Raw genomic sequence first — 18,068 nt, 5'->3', positions numbered from 1 at the left:
TAGTCCGATGATGGGATGGCCGCAGATTGTTTCCAGTACCGGGCCTTGGTTGCTATCCCTCTGGACAGACCTCCCAGAGTCCCAGACATGATAAGCCCCTTTGGGGAGATTTTGCTACTATGCTACCCTTTCTGAATTCCGACGCCTTCGCTTGAGCAAGCATCTGGTCCGTGTGCAGATCGCCATTCCCACGGAAGATTTGTCAGAGCTCAAGTTTCCCTCCCCAGTATTATTAGTACAACCAATATGTAGTTGACCTAGAATTTCTTAAGAAATAGATTTGCTTATACAAGCAGCAATTATGGGATAAATAAGACTTCAGCCACGCAGCAACCTTACAGCAATAGCGAAAGATAAGACCTCAGCTCGCAATCATTTAGGTTGGCAGATAGTCTCAGTCACAGCCAGGACGACGATTTCGTAACCCTAGAGGCAGAACAAAAGCAGGGGAGGTGGCATCTAAAGTGACTGACTGCTCCCCTACCGCTCTAGGTCACCATCTTATAACCTCTTCACTTCTCCCTGTTTTTCCTTCCTCAAATACACTTCGAAACACAGGGGATTAGTGTAAAGACTGACGGCTCAAGCCATGGCCGGTAAGCGTTGTCCTTCCATTGTTCTCATGGTTCTACTGGCCTGCTGCGGCGCCTCGTCCGCCGCAGACCAAGAGCTGACCCACCTCCACTTCTACTTCCACGAGGTCGACGCCGGCACGCCCAACGCCACCGTCGTCAACGTCGCCAGCCTGCACAAGTAAGTAACGCTGACACCACCAGCGTACACGCCGCCGGGCACGTGCTAAGGCGCCCGCTGTGCAGGAACGCGTCGACGTTCGGGGACGTCAACGTGTTCGACAACGCGCTGCGGGAGGGGCCGGACCCAGCGTCGCGGCTGATCGGCAGGGCGCAGGGCTTCGCGGTGCACGCGTCGCTGGATGAGTCCGGCGGGCTCACGGCCATCGGCTTTGTCTTCTCCGACTACGGGGAGTACAGCGGCAGCACGCTGGCGACGCAGGGGCACTTCAGCGTGTCGGGTCCCTCGGAGCGCAGCATCGTCGGCGGCACGGGCAAGCTCCGGTTCGCGCGCGGGTACATGACCAGCAAGCTGCTCAGCTCCACGGACACCTCCATCGTCGTCGTCTTCGACATGTACTTCACCCTCGCCCACTGACGGTCGTCCAATCGTCCGTAATATGTGATCGATATCGTCACGATCACGCTTTTATGTTCCAGACAAACAGAAAATGCGGCCGAATTTCGGATTTATGTTTGTGGAATTTTAGACTTGTACGAATGATACCTCCTCGGCACGGTCTCCAGCCCGGCGCCGCAGCCGGTCGAAGAGCTCGTCACCGAACGGATGGACAGAGTTGACCCACCATAGTGCAATCTATCAGGTGGGCACATCTCTCACCCACGTTGACCATCAAATAAAAAAGAAAGAAAGAAATTTGTCTGAAGCTGCACTTGTTCTGTAACATTGTTTCATCCTTCAGTTGTTCTGTAACATCGTTCTGCACTACAGCTGCTTTGGAAGAAACTAACCTGATCAGACGGTATAGGATTTTGACAAGTTGAATCACAACTGTAGAATCTCCTTGTCAGCGACTTTTCGAAGTACCAAATCATGAAGCAGCTCTGCAATTTCAGAAACTCCAACACAGTAACAAAGCACCATGTTTGACGCTAAAAAGGCCACAAAATATACGGCTCGTTCTTGTAAATTATGAGTACATCCCTGTCTTCAGTTAGCCTTCAAATGGTTTCAGAGTTGTCAGCGCTGTTCTTTTTTCAGGCCTGCAGATAGATTCAGAACCGCGGTGGCTTGTCACGCCTCGCCGGAAAGCCGCCTCGTTCCTTCCGACCCATGCATGGTTAGCTCTTCCGGAAGCGTGATGTCGATCGCATTTCTTTTGGTGGCTATGCATTTTGAATTTTGAACGGTGTCAAGCGTGCACGCTGTGTAAACAGCTGCCGCACGATAGGGGCAGCACAATCGGAAAATGTTTTTTTAGACAAATCGAAAATGCTTATTAGACAAGGCTGCGCTGTTTGTTTTTCCCCTCTGTTTTTTTAAGAAATGGGGTGGCTTTATTCGATTAGTAACAAATGCAGTACAACCATAAACATGAAAATTACATAGCAAAACGCATATAGGTCCTGATCACTAACACCCCGAAGCTTCACGGGAAGACGCTGCCAAACTGGATCGGAGAAGCCAATACCGATACGTTCACCACCGACAAGGTAGGACCATTGAAGGCCAATAAACTTTTTTAGCCACCAACAATAGTGCAAAGCATTATTAAAATATTAAACAAACTGAACAACCCGTCAGACAAGATAGAATACACCCTTCCCTTTTAGTAAGCCAGTAAGTTGGAGAACAAAAGAACTCCTGATTCCTCCTCGGTGGGCTTGTGGCGAAGGGATGAATGGCCGAAGGCTGATATACTGTCGAGCTGGCCGAGGCAGATGGGCCTACACGGGTCGTACCGTCGCCGGTGGCCTCAAACTAGTGCAGCCCACCCTAAGAGAAGAAGCAGTGCAGCCCACCCTGAGCAGTGGACTTCCTTGTTCTCTCTCGCGCGCGTAGAAAGCTGACTAACGGCGACGGGGTCGTTTCGTGAAAAGGAAAAAGAAACGTAAAAGGTGAAGAAGGGGAAGCGTCGAGAATTTTCTTTATTTTTATAATTTTATATTTGCAAAAATATATTATTATTTTAAAATATTACATATCTAGCTTACTGTCATCCATTAGACAAAACTATGACTTGTATAATGAGAAAAAAACAAATTTTATTATAGTAGTCTCTGTTTCTCATTGTAGAATATTTTTTTAGAGATAGATTATAGAATCTTCTATAATATACTTTTTTTTAAAAAAATTTATGATAATTTTGATATTGTTTTATATTTTGAGAGCAATATAACACGGTGTTTTTTTATTTTTTTTAAAGGTGTCGCCTGTTGAATTGATGATACCTTTATTTTTTAAAGTTGTTGTCAGTTGGAAGTATTATATCTTATTGTCACTTATCTAACAGACGACGGTAGGTTAGATGTACAATATTTTAAGTGACTATGTATTTTTGCAAATATTAGAATATAAAAATAAAGAAAATTCGAAGCGTCGATTCCTCGTGCAAGCAGTCATCGGATACCCAAAAAGTCCCCAACACAGCACGAGCTTTGGGCTGCTCCAGAATCCCAACCACCCTCCCCGTACGGCAGCCCATCATCGGTCACACCCGCACGGGTGGCGCCGCACGGCGAGATTCCGCCTCTCGGCACGGGCGCCACCGCAAGATCCAGTGGATCACCCCGTCCGTTCGGTCGACCGCCAACAAAAAAAAAGAGAGGCGAGGCCGCGTCGCGTGGCATCGCGAATCGCAACGGCCGGCCGGACGGCATTGGCATCATCACTCGACCTGCTCCAGCCTCGCGCGCCCACCGCAGTGCGCGATGGAAAGGAGACACCGGACCACGGCTCCAACCGCGTGGTGTAACCCCGTGGACTCTCTCTCTCTCGGGCTCCTGGCTCTCCTCCGGCTTGCTACTCGGTTCATCTGCAAAGTTGCCGATTGCAGAGCATGTTGCGACGGGAAAACTGTAGGAAATTTGAATCTTTTCTTTGACTCACTGGCATGCTTTCCCTTTCCAAAGATATTTTGGTATAGAAAAAAAGGGTAACTGATCACTAAACGCAAGCCCATCCAGAGCTCTTGCTGCAACGGACAACTGCTGCTGTGACCCTGCGACAGCTCTGCGAGCAATCCAAATGTTCTGGCTCACGTGAAGCCTAAGAGCACCAAAGATATAAACTTGTAGTTCAATGTTCTTGAGTGCTCCCTCCCCTGTGCTTTACGGCAACAGTTTTCTGAGAATACAACAATTATTAAGTCGAAGCTAACATGTTCATGCACTTCCCCCTGATTATCAACAGCTCTTCAAAAGTGGAAAACGAAACATGGAATCAGCTACGAACGGACGGATCGGATCGGATTGCAACTCATTGCATCAAGTTGTTTTGGGAAAAGAAAAGGCAGAGACCTGCCGACTGGATAGCGGATACCACCATCTTGTCAGACCAACTTGAAACGATCGACGCAGACCGTAATTTACTCCGTAGCCACGACCACACGAGCATGTAGTTAATTCCAAGTTGCAAACTTGCAAGGCGCCCTGTCACCTTGACAACAACAACACGAACTTAATGAAAAAGAATTCTAGCAGTAGGGATTTTCCCTACTGTGTCCCCCTAAAAAAAGGAAAAGAAAAGTCGCGATCTCTCTAGTCTTATCACAGCTGCTAAATCACGCAGGACGACAAGAATTTTTGACAGGATACCTATGGGGTAAAAAAAAGGAGGAAGCGTGAATGTCAATCAAGTCGTTGCAACAACATATTCGTGACATGCGTCATGAAGATGAAGAATTTCCAGTGTTCTTGTGTGTGTATCCAAGAGACAGGTATGAAAGCGTGCGTAGCTTGGTTAAAAATACAAAATCTCTGGACTATTCACGTAGGCAAGAGTTAAGTTAGTGACAGTTTGAGGACTAGTAAAAACAACATTTAGCTCTAATGGAGAAGTAGAGACACGCCCCGTGCCGCTCCTAAGGGTAACACGGGCAGCCACCAAGCCCTAGCGCCACCACCCCATCTCACCTCTCACATCTGTCTCGCCGCCGTCGGAGCTAGCCGTCTGAAGCCCGTGCGGCTGCTAGGAAGGCGGCAGGGGGGGCATATGCCCCGGATCGGGGCAGGCGCGGCCGGATTTGGGTGATGGCAGCCACGCGAGCAAGTGACTGACAATGGCGGGAGTGTGCGGGGCTCGGTGGCCGCATGGGCAACGACAGATGCCCATAGGAAGGTTGGTGGCAAGGGGCTTCTTGCGGTCGCGAGTGGAGGAGCAGGCTCGCGTTCGGAAGCAGTCTGTTGGAGGAGGTGGCTTCCGGTGGGGATGACCACAGATCTATGCGGCAAGGCGGCCCGGGGAGAAGGTGGCACGGTCTAATGAGGTGGATGGCATGCTATGGTGGTGGGGGTCGTCGGCGGATGCTAGTGGTGACCGGATCCAGTTGGCGGCGGGCAGGTCCACGAGGCGGCTACCAGATTATGAGTTCTTTGTGTTGGGTCGGCTCACACGGTGGCGACGGCAGGTCCCGCACAGCGGCGGCATGTTCGGTGCTTGCTCGGTTTTGGTGAGCCGACGGTGCGGTGTTGCATGCGCGACAACTCGAAGGCGCTGTGGTGCTATGGGCGCAGTGGAGGTTTGGTGGTCTGGTGGCATAGTGTATGTCTAGGCGCAACGTCTTGGTGGCACTGTGCGAGTGGAGGCGCGGTGGCTCAGTGGCGCATGGGAGGTGCGGCGGCCTGGTGATGGGGAGGCGCGGTGTCCTGGTGCCATATTGCGCTTGACGCAGGGGAGGTGCGGCGGCCTAGCGGTGGGGAGGCATGGCGTCGTGGTGCCATAGTGCGCGTGGCGCGGTGGCGCCGAGGCACGCATGTGGAGGACGGTAGTACGTCGGTGCAGAGGCTGATGGTGGCAAGAGTTAAGTTAGTTCCTCGCAAAAAAAAAGAGTCAAGTTAGTGCCAGTTTATCGACACACGGTGGCTGATTTGTACTTGGCCCGGCAAACAAACGGATCAGTAGACTATCAGGCTTTTCTTCCCGTTTAATTTTCTTTTTTATGAACGAACCAGACGGGCTAGAAACAATTTTATCCTTTTCCTTTTCATAGCCGCTCAATTAACCTAGTTGACATACGGAGTACGTTCCAATTATTGGGGGATTTTTGCACACCATATCGTGATATTGGTACCTACTATGTTGACATTTAAAAAACCTGAAGTCAACCGTACGATGATCATATCAACAAACAGGTTATGACCTAAAAATACAGCTTATGGTTGCTGTGGTTCAAGCCATGCTTTCAAGTTCCTATTCTCCTTAAATTTATGATTGTTAATTTGGATAAGGGAACTTGCATCCAATCGCCTTGCTGAAATTTCATAGAGCAACTCCTTATCGGCAATATCACGATATGGTGTATTTACCTTTTAGTATTCTCGAAAAGATAGGGGATGATAGATGAGGAAAATCAGCTTTGCACATAACGGATGATACATGAGGATGATCAAACAAAGATAGGGGGTGATTAGGAATAAATAAGAGTAAAATTTAAAAATCTATAACTATTTTAATATATATTAAAAATTACAATTTCTGGTGTGCATTTAAAAAACCTATAACTATTTTAACATATGTTAAAAAAAGTATAGCTTTGTTACTGTGGACCTACCTATCATCCTCTATAGTATGTAATAGAAGAATTAACCACGGGTCCATCTATTGCCAGATGATGACAGGTGGATCCATGGTAAGAAAGTTGTAGTTTTTACAATATATGTCAAAATAGTTATAGGTTTTTGAAATAAACACTATAAGTTATAGTTTTTTACAACATGTATCAAAATAGTTATATGTTTTCTAAATTCTTAATAAATAATAAATAATTATATATTTAATAAATATTGTATATTATAAGAATGAGTATCTATCGTACACGTGTCTTTAACCCGATAAGATAGGTTTCACAACTGTCATAAGATAAATAAGGCTTGTGTAGATATTTTAAGTGGTTCATTGTGTACTATACGAAAACTATCCCTATATTAAAAATGAGTCTTCTAAATATCTAGAAGTAATACAATGGAGGAAGGTTACACTCAGAGTTCCGAGTATGGTACAACTCCTCTGCTCTGGCTATATAAAGAGGAGGAGGGTTTACGGTAGGGGGCAGAAAACCAAAGATCCAAAGCCAGAGATCTGGAACCAAATCAGAGTTTGGGTAAAATAATTGAATTCCTAGTGAAGAGCTGGATAAGTAATACAGAGCGCGTCTAGTCAGATAGGACCAGAAAGAACTTATTGAGATTTATAACAGAGTTATATCATGATAAGATTTATCCGACAAGTGTTCTAGAATTTAGAATACGAGATAACTCACCCAGATTCTGAGGATTAGATCTAGACACATCCTATTGTACTTATCTTTTTCTGAGATTAATCAAGACGAAATATAATGTATATCTATTATCTTAATAGAGGCTTAAACCTATATAAAATCTCGTGTATTTTTCTTTTATATGCACAGTTAAAGACCATGTATCCCTATTTTGATACATGTATTTTAATAATCAATTTTACTAATCATGGACAAAGGACGGTAAGGACATTGTGTGTATCACCTCTTTTATATGAAACTGATGCCAGTGTCTTTAGGTGTGATTTGTTGCTCATATGTACTGTTGTCCGTATGAATCGACATGTATGTTGAGGGGAAATAGGTTGAGCGAAGTTATGTTAGTTGAAAAAAAAAGTGTTTGGTAGTTGTATCTGTCTGGATAGGTTAAGCTGAGTTTTTATTTTTTGAATCTAAGGTAGTATGATCGGATGCAAGAACTGAGATTCTAATTGATTATTCTCATAAAGATGATTTTATGATATTGACAAGTAGATCCACCTGTATAAGCAGATACAACAGTGTTTCTATCGAGCTACTTACGAAGGGAAGCTTGAATCAAGGTTCTACCCTAGACTAAGCTACATCTGCTAGACCAGACTAAAACAGTACATTCAGACAAATATCAAACCAAAATACATTCTTAGTGACAACCAATCACCCCTATGTGAAACCAACGGACATTGACAAAATCCTGTTATACTTTTTTTTATCAAAGAAGAAAAGTCTTCATGAACGTCTCGTACGCAGTTTTTATCTGCAAAGCTTCCGTATAAACTCCACAAAACTGCCACTTACGTCAACATAGGCTGAGGCGCTGTTTTTTATTTTCTTTTTTGAGCAACCATATGCACTTCTTTTCCATTTGTACTAAAAAATGTATAACGAAGTTCATTGCTGGCTTACCAAATTCTGCACTTACATTTGTTGCAAGCGCAGATGGCCTGTTTGCGGTTCAGAACAAAACTGAACACTGTCGTGTAGTATATCCAATTGAATAAACGTGCCAAATCATTACATCAAAATAAATGGGTCAAATTTAAGATGAATAAATAAATGTTTCAAATTAACAGAAGATTGAGCAGTAGAAATATAAATTATCTTTCAATTCTACTATGAAAATCCAGCACTGATTTTCAGTTGCATGCATCAATGCGCATTTCTGTTGCTCCACGTAGCAAAGATTATGCTCCCTACAACGGTTTAAATATAAAAAGAAAACGTTCTAAAAACATAGAAGGTGGAAGGATAATTTGAAAACCGAAATACAAAGAGGTAATCCTTGTTTTGTATTTGGATACTGTACCATCCCATTCAAAAGCACAAGTGCTAAGGGCCATTAGAATGCAGGAATTTCACGTGATTTTTAGAGGAACCAGTTAACTTTTACACACACAAAAAAAAATCCTTAATTTTTGTATGCCTTGACAGGGCTTGGCAGATCAGTTACATGACTGTTAATTGAAATTTTAATTTGGATTTCCATTATGGACCACACATATTAAATTTGTGTATATATTTGCATGAACATAAACATCAATTCTGGCACAAGCCTATATCGACCGTTGGATCGCTGATCAAGCGGCTGGCACTGCAACGCTGGATGAAGTAGAGGTCACCGCATCCAAGATCCAACGGCTCGGAACCCCCGGCGTGTCTATATAACCTCCTCCTGCCCAGCTTCTTCTCCACTCTTAAGCCTCCATCTCCGTCCTCTCTCGAGAGGCGAACCGCGCGCGCACACCGCTCTTTCTTTCTCGACGCCATGAAGCACGCCGCGAAGCTCCCGTCCCGCGGTGCCCCGTCATCGTCCGCGACGGCCGCGCGCAGGCTCTCCCACGCCATCGCGAAGGCGCCGCCGCGGAAGATCAGGATCGTGCACGTCCTGGCGCCGGAGGTCATCCAGACGGAGGCTCGGCACTTCCGCGAGCTCGTCCAGCGGCTCACCGGCAAGCCCGCACCGAACGGCGCCGGCGCGGTGGCGTCTCCCGAGGACGCGTCGGCGTCTTCGCCGCAGGGCTCGTGCGACACGGCGGGCGACGAGGGTCCCAGAGCCGGCGCCGCGGTGGCGGCGATCAAGTCAGAGTTGAAGGAGGAGGCCGAGATGTCGTCGGGAGGAGGAGGGTTCCTGCGTTCGCTCGGGGTGGAGGACGGCGACAACGAGGTGTTCTTCCAGGGGCTCGAGGACTTCCTCTTCAGCTCCTGCAACATGGATATGGCTTTAGTTTGATCCGATCAGGTGCACTGGAGGAGCTAAGCATTTTTTTTCGACTTCTTGATCTCTCTCTCTCTCTCTCTCTCTCTCTCTCTCTCTCTCTCTCTCTCTCTCTCTCTCTCTCTCTCTGTTCTTGCATGAGAGATTATAATCGGTGCGAGATGATATCTCGAATTCGCTCGGTTTTCATGGATAAATCATCAGACATGCATTTTCCTCTGTCCGTTTGTTCGTTCCTGTTTCCCTGTTCCAAGCTGTTTTTTGATCCAATTATGAGGAGACTGGAAATGCACGTTTAGTTTTGTTTCTTTGGATGCATTAAATTGTGTTTGATTCGATCTTTCCTCCCCTGCTTTTTGGAGAAATAAAAGAGGGATAGAGATTGCCAGATTGGAGACGCAAGCTGCGACTCTCTGCAAATGGAAGGGAATTCTGTGCACTCTGCAGTGTCAGTCCGTCAGTAGTCAGGACTCAGGTACAGAGTGACCATACTTCATACTTGCCCCCGCGCGTTCATAGAGCAAAACAAAAAATGATCACAACAAACCGAATGTACAAATTCGCGCCTTGCTCTGCAACATTCTTCTCTTTCGAATGGACCGTGTGCCATTCATCGAACGCGATAAATTTTCCTTTTATTGTTTTCTACAAAGATGACCACTGTTTGAGACGTTAAGCCTTTGATGTTGTAAGCCTTCCCCACTGGTGCTGCACAGCTGCCCTGCTGATGAGAGCAGAGCAGCCTTTATGTTAGTACAGTATAACTGGAGCTAGAACAAAATAGCATTTGCTTTTGCACACCACTGAGGCATTGAACAATTCCAGTTGGAAGCTTGAAATTTATTTTAGAACGCAGCATTTGATTTGTATATATGGGGAGAAAATCAGTTCAGTCTTATTTTACTGTCCCTCCTGTAAATTGAAATGCTCACATTATTTCATGAACAGATTGGCCGTAGAATATTGCTCACTTTTAGAATAGCCGAAAGGAATGAAAATAAAAATATACAAGTGGCTGTTAACATGCACTACAGCTTATGTATCTGCAAGGCTGAGAAAAATGACAAAAAAAAAAGAAGAGAAAGGAACCATCGACAGTTACAATTAGTAGTAAGGCATTAGCTTTCCTATTCTCAGATCACTGCGTCTGCTGTGCCATCAATTGGATTTGGTTGTAGACCCTCCAGTCTGGTTAAGACATCAGGTGCTCCAGCAGCATCTCTGATGATCTAAAAGAGAAGACAGCACATCCGTAAGAAGTTTTAAGTTTTTTCCATACTTCAAAAATACTATCAGGGGAAATAACATGAGATTTAAACCATCCATTGTGTATTCATGCAGCATGGGCAAACAAACAATCCAAATCAAAGGCCTCAGGGCCAAAGCTATCCCCAACAATCTGGTGGGTATTGATGGTGGCAGGGAGAGTTGCATCAAAAGGATAAGAGAAGAGAATCGGCAGTTAAGCAGGAACGCAGATAATTAGCAGCATCTAAGCCGTGGCTTGAAAAAACAACCCTGACATGTATGTGCATTTCCTATAATTCTCACTTAGGGCATGATCAACCCCAAATCATTTAATGGAGTTCAGTTCAAACCATTTATCCTTCTGTTAGCAACTGTGGACAGCATTCTCCTAAAGGCATGTGAATAGGACCTCGATTTGAACAGTGCACAACGACGATAATAAACCTTTGCAGCAATCTGGCTTGGTCATCATTCATCAGACTTAAGTTCAATGTGCTTAAGAATTGAAATTTGATAAGGGCAGAAGCAGTTCAATAAGTGCATGCTAGCCTATCTGTTGTATTCTCTATTTCATTTGACAACTCAAAGTGCATTGACCAACACTACGTAAAGTTAGCTTGAATGTAACTGTGCACAGATGACAGTATATATCAGTACATATTGGTATCATTGCAAGTATTGAAGAAACGTACCAGTATTTCTTCATCCAAGTAAGAGATCATGAATAAGCGTTGGAATGCTTCACCTATCATTAAAAAGGGGGCATGTAACATAACTATGTGATCCAGGGAATGCAGTTATTATGCACTCATGCCATCATGTCATGGAAACTAACATAACTATGCTGATCCACTATAGTTCAGTCCAACCCGACACAGCTGAGCTAATTGAAATGTGAATGGAGTGATTCCATTAAGTGTCAGCTAAATAATGCAGATGATGGACGAATCGGGCAGCAACAAACTAGAAGGGAACAGTTGTGCCGTAAACAGGGTTCAAGAAATGGTAGGAAACAGCCAGTTTCACCGAGAGCTTATCAAACCAGACTGGTCTGGCTTTTGGTACTACGGTTTTGGTTCAGCCGGCTCACCTAAATCCCTCTTTTAAATTCAAATATATACCAGTACGTTTGTAATTGTATCTAATTTATATTCTGAACTTAAATTTGCAAAAAAAAAGGAATTTCAAACTTTTGAAGAATTCAAAAAAGGTTTCTTCCCTATAACCAACAGGCTTTCGGGTGAAAATCGGAACCAGTTCTCACACCAATTTTGGGGCTGGTTCCGGTGTCCTAAATGTTGTCCGTAAACCACGGAAGCATTCCTCAATTATCACTGTTTAAAGTGTAGAATGTTTTTTCCAACTCAAGTAAACACTAAAATATATTCCTCAACAATTTAATATTTTTGGCAAAGAACTTGGCAGGATTTCTATGACAAAAAGAAAGCCAGTAATAAATCGGCAGTTGCTTTATCTGAGCAGTTAGTAGATCCTCAAAAACTGGAAGTGCGTGCACCAAATGTATATAATTCCAACAATGATAGTATTCTAAACCAGCATATTGCTACAAGAATCAAGAGTATGCAATAAAGCCCTGTGTACTTACTAAGTGGCAATTTAAGCCCCTGTGCAACAGCATCCTTTATGGGGCTCGGAAGTTGTTGTAGAGCTCCTGCAGTTTGTCCAATCAAGCCCTTTAGTTGTTCAGGCAGTGTTTCTTCGCTGATTTTGGGGATCTCTATAAGGAACTCTATGTATTCCTCTTTCATCCTGATGGGACCCTCCACGGACAATTGGGTAGTCAGTAGAAACTTGCTTTGTATCTGGAAACGGGGGGAAAGCATTGCTGATTGTGAGAACATGAATGCAGCAACAGAGTTTACCCAATCACACAGAAATATACAGCTCCCAGATAATGCAGATATCAATGGTCTGCTAAAAGACTTCGGTATGATTATGGAGCATTCTCAGATTATGGAAGCTTTTCCACACAATCTATTACTAACAAATGAAGGCATGCCACGACTTAACTCAAAAGATGAGCCTTGCATCTTGTAAGCACTAGTGACTAGCCAGGCACATAAATGGTATAAAAATAATTTATTGAGAACAATGCGAAGATGGATCCCATATAGTGTGCAGCAATAGTATGTAGCCTCCTACATCTTGTGGTATTACCGTATTTAAGAACTTGAGGTTAGATGAAAGTTTGGAGTATCCATCCTTGATCAACACATCAAGTCCCATAAAGTGCGCAACAGTTGTAGGTGACCTCCTACAAAAAGAACATAATTGCCATGAGAATAAGCTTGGAGAATTTAGACTATTTTACTCTTCGATATCCTTGAGTTCCCATTTTTTCACGTTCATCTAATCCATAATAAAAGACAAAATACAGGAAGAACCCCTATTGAAATCGAACTAATCCAAATCCAATAGGAATCATATGGCAAGTCAATTGAAAATATGACTTGCTTCCAGCAATAGGGACATACTCAAACAAAAGCCGGGCGGCAAATGCTCCAGGACTGCTGTCACCAAACCATTCAAAGTTCCATCTACCCTCCAGAAAGGGTGATCTGCAAAGTGGAACAGATGTAAAGGAATACAGATCAATGTATTATGATCACTGATTAAAACCATTTTCGTCAGAAATGATGCAAGTTCCTCTCAGCTTATCATTTAAACTTTTGGGTGGTTGTGAGAAGTATCTGGGATAAGCTGCTGCAGGTAATAGAATTTCTTCAGTCGTAACACTTACGTTGTGGGGCGCGGAGTGGGGTTCAGGCGTTCAAGTTCAACGACTCGCTCGTTGACATCGATCCTCTGCATCTCTGTGGTCTTCCCGCTAACCAAGGCTTGAAATCCTCCAGCATCTTTGAACTGAAATTGGCAGTTTTTACATACTCTAGTTGAGAAATTAACTTGAAGCTCAGCATCAACTAAAGAGTATTATTGGCTCAGACTGTGAATAAACAACTTAACACAGACATGTAAACTTATCCTTTTATGTACTCATCGAGTGTCAGCAAAATTGAGGCACTTATGTTACTGAAAGCTGGATGGAAATTACAGTTCAGAAAATTGATAATAACACTTCCAATTTGGCAGGGTAACGGAACACAATTACATGGATCGGTACGCGTAGCCGCTATGCAACCATTTCGCTGAGAAGGGCAACAGGAGACTACCGTGCGTACCATCAAGGAGTACTAAGCCAGAGATTGAGAGGAGGAGGAGTGGGGAAGAGCTCACAGCGAGGAGGAGCGACTCCTTTGCGGAGAGGCGCTCCATCTCGCGGGCGTAGCTGGCGGCGGGGCCCCCCTGAAAGGTCGGCGCCGTGGCCCTGCAGCGGCCCGCGCCGTGGCGGGGGCGGCGGGGCGAGAGGCGCAGGCAGCCATCATTGCAGCCGCGGAGGGATGCGGTGGGAGGAGGAGAGGACGGGGTCAGCGCCACGGCGGCCGCCATACGGGGCGAGCTGAGCTAGAGATTTCTCTCTACCGCGGTGTGCCTCGGTGGTGCGTTGCTGGCTTGCTGCAGGCTGTTTGTGCTACTGCTGTCCAGGCGACAAGGAAATCATGAGAGTTAACGGAGGAACCAATCAAATTCGCCTGATGTTTTATTTAGATAATTCCCAGGTGGCACTTAACGGAAATCTCGATTTGCCTTTAAAAACATCATATTCTCTTTCATATCACTAATTTAGTTTTTTTTTTATCTTCGAATGTCACTGCCGTCGTAACATTTTTGTTACACCACCTCTATTATGATGAAAAAAACCATAACTTTCAATAGCAAATAAATTTTTTTGTTAACATTCAATAGTAAACGGGGAATTATCTCTATTTTATTCCTGGCTGCCTCTACATACATCTTCATCATCGACTCTTCAAATATTTTTTGGCAGTTTCCACCGTGCTAACGTTGCCACACAGGTTCTGGAGACATCCAGCATGCTGCTGATGAAACTCCTAAAGCATTTCGATGCGGTTAGATATAACAGCAATCGATCATGAACGACCCATCTCTGGACAGCACAAAAGCACACAACCTCCACACATTGCTCGAGCAACTGCCAACTGCCCAACAAAATTCTCAAAACATGACTCTACACTGGCACGACAGATAGACGATTTCTTACTTCTTAAACATCCCTCGAAAGCTGAATCTAAAATATATTCCATAAAAATCGCGATACAACAGGCTAACCACCTAAACCTGCAAAGAGAATAGTCACGGTAGCCAATGGAGTGCCGATGCAGGTCGCCCAGGATGCATGTACCCTAGAGTATCTCATGCCTAGAGCAGCTCAACTCTCAAGCGGCACCTCTCCGCTGCTCGCTCTCCCCATGAGCAAAGTGGCACCGCTCGCCAAAGGTGCAGGTACCCTTCACGAAGTTCTCGCACAACTTCGTCTTGTAGTTGCTCCTGCCCCCGGGGCCACCACCTTGGCCTGTTGGTGGTGCTGCAACAGAAGGGTTTTTCGCGGGCATGCTGGCGCTGATGGTTGCAATGAGATCGCCCACCATGTTGCTGGCTTGCTTGATCTGGTCAAAATTGCCTTCCAGCTCGATGTTCTTCAGGTTCAGATCTGACTCGTGGTCACGAATCGAGAGCTTAACACCAGTAACTCGGCATATCTGCTTTGTGTTGACTCCGCCCTTCCCAATTATGCCACCAGCAAGAGAGGCATCAACACTAATCTTGGCAGTAGCTGAGGCGCCAAAGCTTCCTGCAGGAGGGCCCATGGCAGCTGGTGGAGGCAGTTCAGGCCGGCCTCCAAACCGACCACCCATAGGAGGACCTTCACGAGACATGTAGGCTGGCCTACCAAGTTCTCTCTCGCCATGGGCGAAATGGCACTTATCACCAAATTTGCAGCCTTCTGCAGTACTGTACTTGGTGCACATGCGTGTCTTACCCGTCGAAGCTGGATGAGAATTGGCAACAGCAGCATGATCCACAGGACCTCTTGCTGGTGCAGATACAGCAGGGCTGCCTAGGTTGTGCATTTTTGCAACTGCCTGGTATCCACCAGGGACAAAGTGCAGAAAATGACATCCCTCACCAAAAGGGCACCCAACGGTACTGTACCATTCAAAACGAAACAGATTAGTATGAAGTTGTATCTAATAATTTTCAGTATGCGCAAACTCAACTGAGAATTATAACCAGTTTATTAAATGAGATGCCCTAACATCTAAGCAATATTTTCAGGGATGTTCAAGAACAAATAAAGATCCACAAAGAACATCATACTCCATATAACAAATGAAATTTGAATGTGCCCACATGAGTACTTCCATTACTAAATTGAAATTACCACTCGATCAAAATTAAAATTCCTTAAACCTTATTCATCCTAGAGAACAAAAATGCACCAAAGAACAAGAGTGAACTGAAGCGCTGTCATGTATTATATTTATCTAAATTAACCACAGAGAACAGCAAGTTCATCTACTGAGATAGTTCGATGCAATAGAGTAGCTCATGTATCACAATTTAAAACATTTAATGTAGCTTCTGCATAAAAAATGAAACTTGCAGAGAATTGATTTCCAAATGTAATAAAAAGTGGAAAATACAAGTTACCATTCTGATGTTATTTTGGATCAGTTAAGATTATAACCTGAAAAACTTGGTGCAAGGCTTCGATTTGCTTGATAGACCAGTTTGAAATGACTCCGTGTCTGTTGCATAAAATTAATTACATTTTCTCAGTTGTTAGAAGTTTGCATTATTAATCTTCTAATCAAGTAAGCAGATATAATTTGTCCAATGGATGTGATGAACGAAAATTTTATATGGTAAAGATGATATTTCATGGTAGTTATCCTGCAGGAAATAGTCATAGTTACACCGAGTATAATTGAAATGAGGACTAATAATAGGTTTTCTAAACTAATAAATATCATGTGTCCGCATGTTTCTTCTTGTTGCTTGAATTGGTGAGCTGCTGAATTGCCTTTTGAACAAGATTCAAGAGCCAAGAGGTGCCATGAATTCCAAATATGCTTCTTGTTATTGTTTTCTAACATAATATTCTTTTCGAGGCCAAATCATCTAGATCAGCCTTCTAATATTATAGTATATGAACTCTTAAGCGAGTTGCTCCTTTCAGTGCTCAAGCAATTTTTACTGTACTATTTTACTATGGGGATAACCTGCATGCTGTGAGGCACATAGTACTTCTTAGATCCAGGAACCTACAGGCAACAGCTGTACAAGAGTCAAGAAGACAGCTACGGAATTGGCCGTATATACCAAAGAGCCTTGTCACCACTAGTGCCATTAGTTACTACAGCAGGGTAAGCTGCTCAAAGCCTCAGATCATACATTAGTGTGCTGCTTAACAGTTAGCACTATTTTTAAAAAAATGCATGAAAAGCAGGGCATTTTTTGGGCATCAGAAGCAGATGCAGGGCTAAATGTTGTGCATCTATTTTTTTTTTTTAGTATGCAATCCTCTCTGTTTTGTACTTTCATTCGAAGCACTGATCAGGATGTAGCCTAGGCTGAACCTGCTTATTTCTTGTCTATGCTGATGTGTTTATATAGGCAACCATATCTCCACATCATGAGGCACCTGCCCATTTCTTCCAGTAGATGATATTCTTTCGGACCATCTTCACTCATGCATTGCTCAAATACAACACTAGCCTTAAAATTCCAATCTAGCATACCCATAGATAGATGCAGTCAAAGTAAGGAAAATCACAGCCTTGACACAGGGGGAAATTATTTGTTAAGGATAGTCACGGCCTTGACAGAGAGGGGAAAAACTAATGGTTTGCAATTTCAAACTGGGACCAGTGAGCTATTATTCTACCAATTCACACCATACCCGACGCAAGCAAAGATCAATCGAACGAAAACAAGATCAATAGCCCCCACACTGATCCCTAGTCACCAGCCCGCGGATGCGCATCTCATTGTGCATGCACAATCAAACGACCACTAGAACACTCTCGCTGAACAAACCCCAAGATTGGAACTACCCTAGGGAACGCAGAGGCCCGCAGACCCAGTCGCAGCCGCACATCGCGCACAAGGCGCGAACAGCCAACATCTAGAAGCGAAAAATCGAGGCGGATAAGAGCGGAGCAGGTGGGGGAACGACGCCTCACCTTTCGAGCGCTTCACACCGGCAGCGCCCCCGTTGGCGGTCTCCGGACGGGATCTCTTGCAGGCGGCGGCGGCGGCTGCTCCCTCCATGGCCGGCCCTCGCGTCGGAAGAGACGTACCGGAACCCTAGCTCGCGATTCGCGCAGGGAAACGAGGGAGGAAAGACTGCGAAGTCGTGGGGGTTAAGACAACGTGGGGGACTGGTGGTTTGGTTTCTTAAGGGTGACTCGAGTCGAGTCGGTTTGGTCGCGAAGAGTCCGTGTCCGGGCCCAATACAGGTCGTGCGGTGTTGTAGGCCTTTGGGCCGCCAATTCGAGTTCGGTTCAGAATGAAGTTTCCAACAGAGCTTTCGCTTCTTCTTTTTTCCGAGTACAAGGCCACACACAGGCGCACATACTATATTACGCACGTGCATCACAACCGCTCATATACTCACGAGACACCAAAATTTAA

General features: G+C 44.7%; 4 protein-coding genes across 4 annotated transcripts; 2 read left to right on the top strand and 2 right to left on the bottom strand.

Annotated features, from left to right (window-relative positions):
• The first annotated feature begins 33 nt into the window (after nt 1-33).
• Nucleotides 34-1,578, top strand: LOC133925191 (pterocarpan synthase 1-like). The gene is made up of 2 exons (XM_062371060.1): nt 34-753; nt 819-1,578. The coding sequence occupies exons 1-2, from the start codon at nt 590-592 to the stop codon at nt 1,168-1,170; spliced, it is 516 nt and encodes a 171-aa protein (XP_062227044.1). The 5' UTR covers nt 34-589; the 3' UTR covers nt 1,171-1,578.
• A 7,214-nt stretch (nt 1,579-8,792) lies between these two features.
• On the top strand, nt 8,793-9,257 carry LOC133925646 (VQ motif-containing protein 18-like). Its single transcript, XM_062371503.1, has one exon. It carries the CDS (start codon nt 8,793-8,795, stop codon nt 9,255-9,257), a length of 465 nt encoding a protein of 154 aa, XP_062227487.1.
• Nucleotides 9,258-10,223: 966 nt separating this feature from the next.
• LOC133925189 (probable plastid-lipid-associated protein 13, chloroplastic) lies at nt 10,224-14,070 on the bottom strand. The gene is made up of 7 exons (XM_062371058.1): nt 13,746-14,070; nt 13,252-13,373; nt 12,986-13,069; nt 12,669-12,765; nt 12,097-12,313; nt 11,183-11,235; nt 10,224-10,471 (listed from the first exon to the last, which is right to left on the bottom strand). The coding sequence occupies exons 1-7, from the start codon at nt 13,956-13,958 to the stop codon at nt 10,376-10,378; spliced, it is 882 nt and encodes a 293-aa protein (XP_062227042.1). The 5' UTR covers nt 13,959-14,070; the 3' UTR covers nt 10,224-10,375.
• A 428-nt stretch (nt 14,071-14,498) lies between these two features.
• On the bottom strand, nt 14,499-17,812 carry LOC133925188 (zinc finger CCCH domain-containing protein 31-like). The gene is made up of 3 exons (XM_062371057.1): nt 17,618-17,812; nt 16,120-16,180; nt 14,499-15,578 (listed from the first exon to the last, which is right to left on the bottom strand). The coding sequence occupies exons 1-3, from the start codon at nt 17,703-17,705 to the stop codon at nt 14,807-14,809; spliced, it is 921 nt and encodes a 306-aa protein (XP_062227041.1). The 5' UTR covers nt 17,706-17,812; the 3' UTR covers nt 14,499-14,806.
• Between the last annotated feature and the right edge of the window lie 256 nt (nt 17,813-18,068).

The sequence above is a fragment of the Phragmites australis genome, chromosome 7 (assembly GCF_958298935.1).
Source record: "Phragmites australis chromosome 7, lpPhrAust1.1, whole genome shotgun sequence".
Classification (NCBI taxonomy): Eukaryota; Viridiplantae; Streptophyta; class Magnoliopsida; order Poales; family Poaceae; genus Phragmites; species Phragmites australis.
This window is presented reverse-complemented; position numbering and strand designations above follow the sequence as displayed.

What these genes read in the sequence shown, in the direction of transcription:
- LOC133925191 (XM_062371060.1), top strand. Translation starts at nt 590, where the DNA reads ATGGCCGGTAAGCGTTGTCCTTCCATTGTTCTCATGGTTCTACTGGCC. An exon ending in AACGTCGCCAGCCTGCACAA is followed by an intron (nt 754 to 818) that starts GTAAGTAACGCT and finishes CCCGCTGTGCAG; the next exon opens with GAACGCGTCGACGTTCGGGG.
- LOC133925646 (XM_062371503.1), top strand. Translation starts at nt 8,793, where the DNA reads ATGAAGCACGCCGCGAAGCTCCCGTCCCGCGGTGCCCCGTCATCGTCC.
- LOC133925189 (XM_062371058.1), bottom strand. Translation starts at nt 13,958, where the DNA reads ATGGCGGCCGCCGTGGCGCTGACCCCGTCCTCTCCTCCTCCCACCGCA. An exon ending in GGGGCTTAAATTGCCACTTA is followed by an intron (nt 11,236 to 12,096) that starts GTAAGTACACAG and finishes TTTTAATGATAG; the next exon opens with GTGAAGCATTCCAACGCTTA. An exon ending in ACTTGGATGAAGAAATACTG is followed by an intron (nt 10,472 to 11,182) that starts GTACGTTTCTTC and finishes CTTCTCTTTTAG; the next exon opens with ATCATCAGAGATGCTGCTGG.
- LOC133925188 (XM_062371057.1), bottom strand. Translation starts at nt 17,705, where the DNA reads ATGGAGGGAGCAGCCGCCGCCGCCGCCTGCAAGAGATCCCGTCCGGAG. An exon ending in CGGTGTGAAGCGCTCGAAAG is followed by an intron (nt 16,181 to 17,617) that starts GTGAGGCGTCGT and finishes TTTATGCAACAG; the next exon opens with ACACGGAGTCATTTCAAACT. An exon ending in CCTTGCACCAAGTTTTTCAG is followed by an intron (nt 15,579 to 16,119) that starts GTTATAATCTTA and finishes TGAATGGTACAG; the next exon opens with TACCGTTGGGTGCCCTTTTG.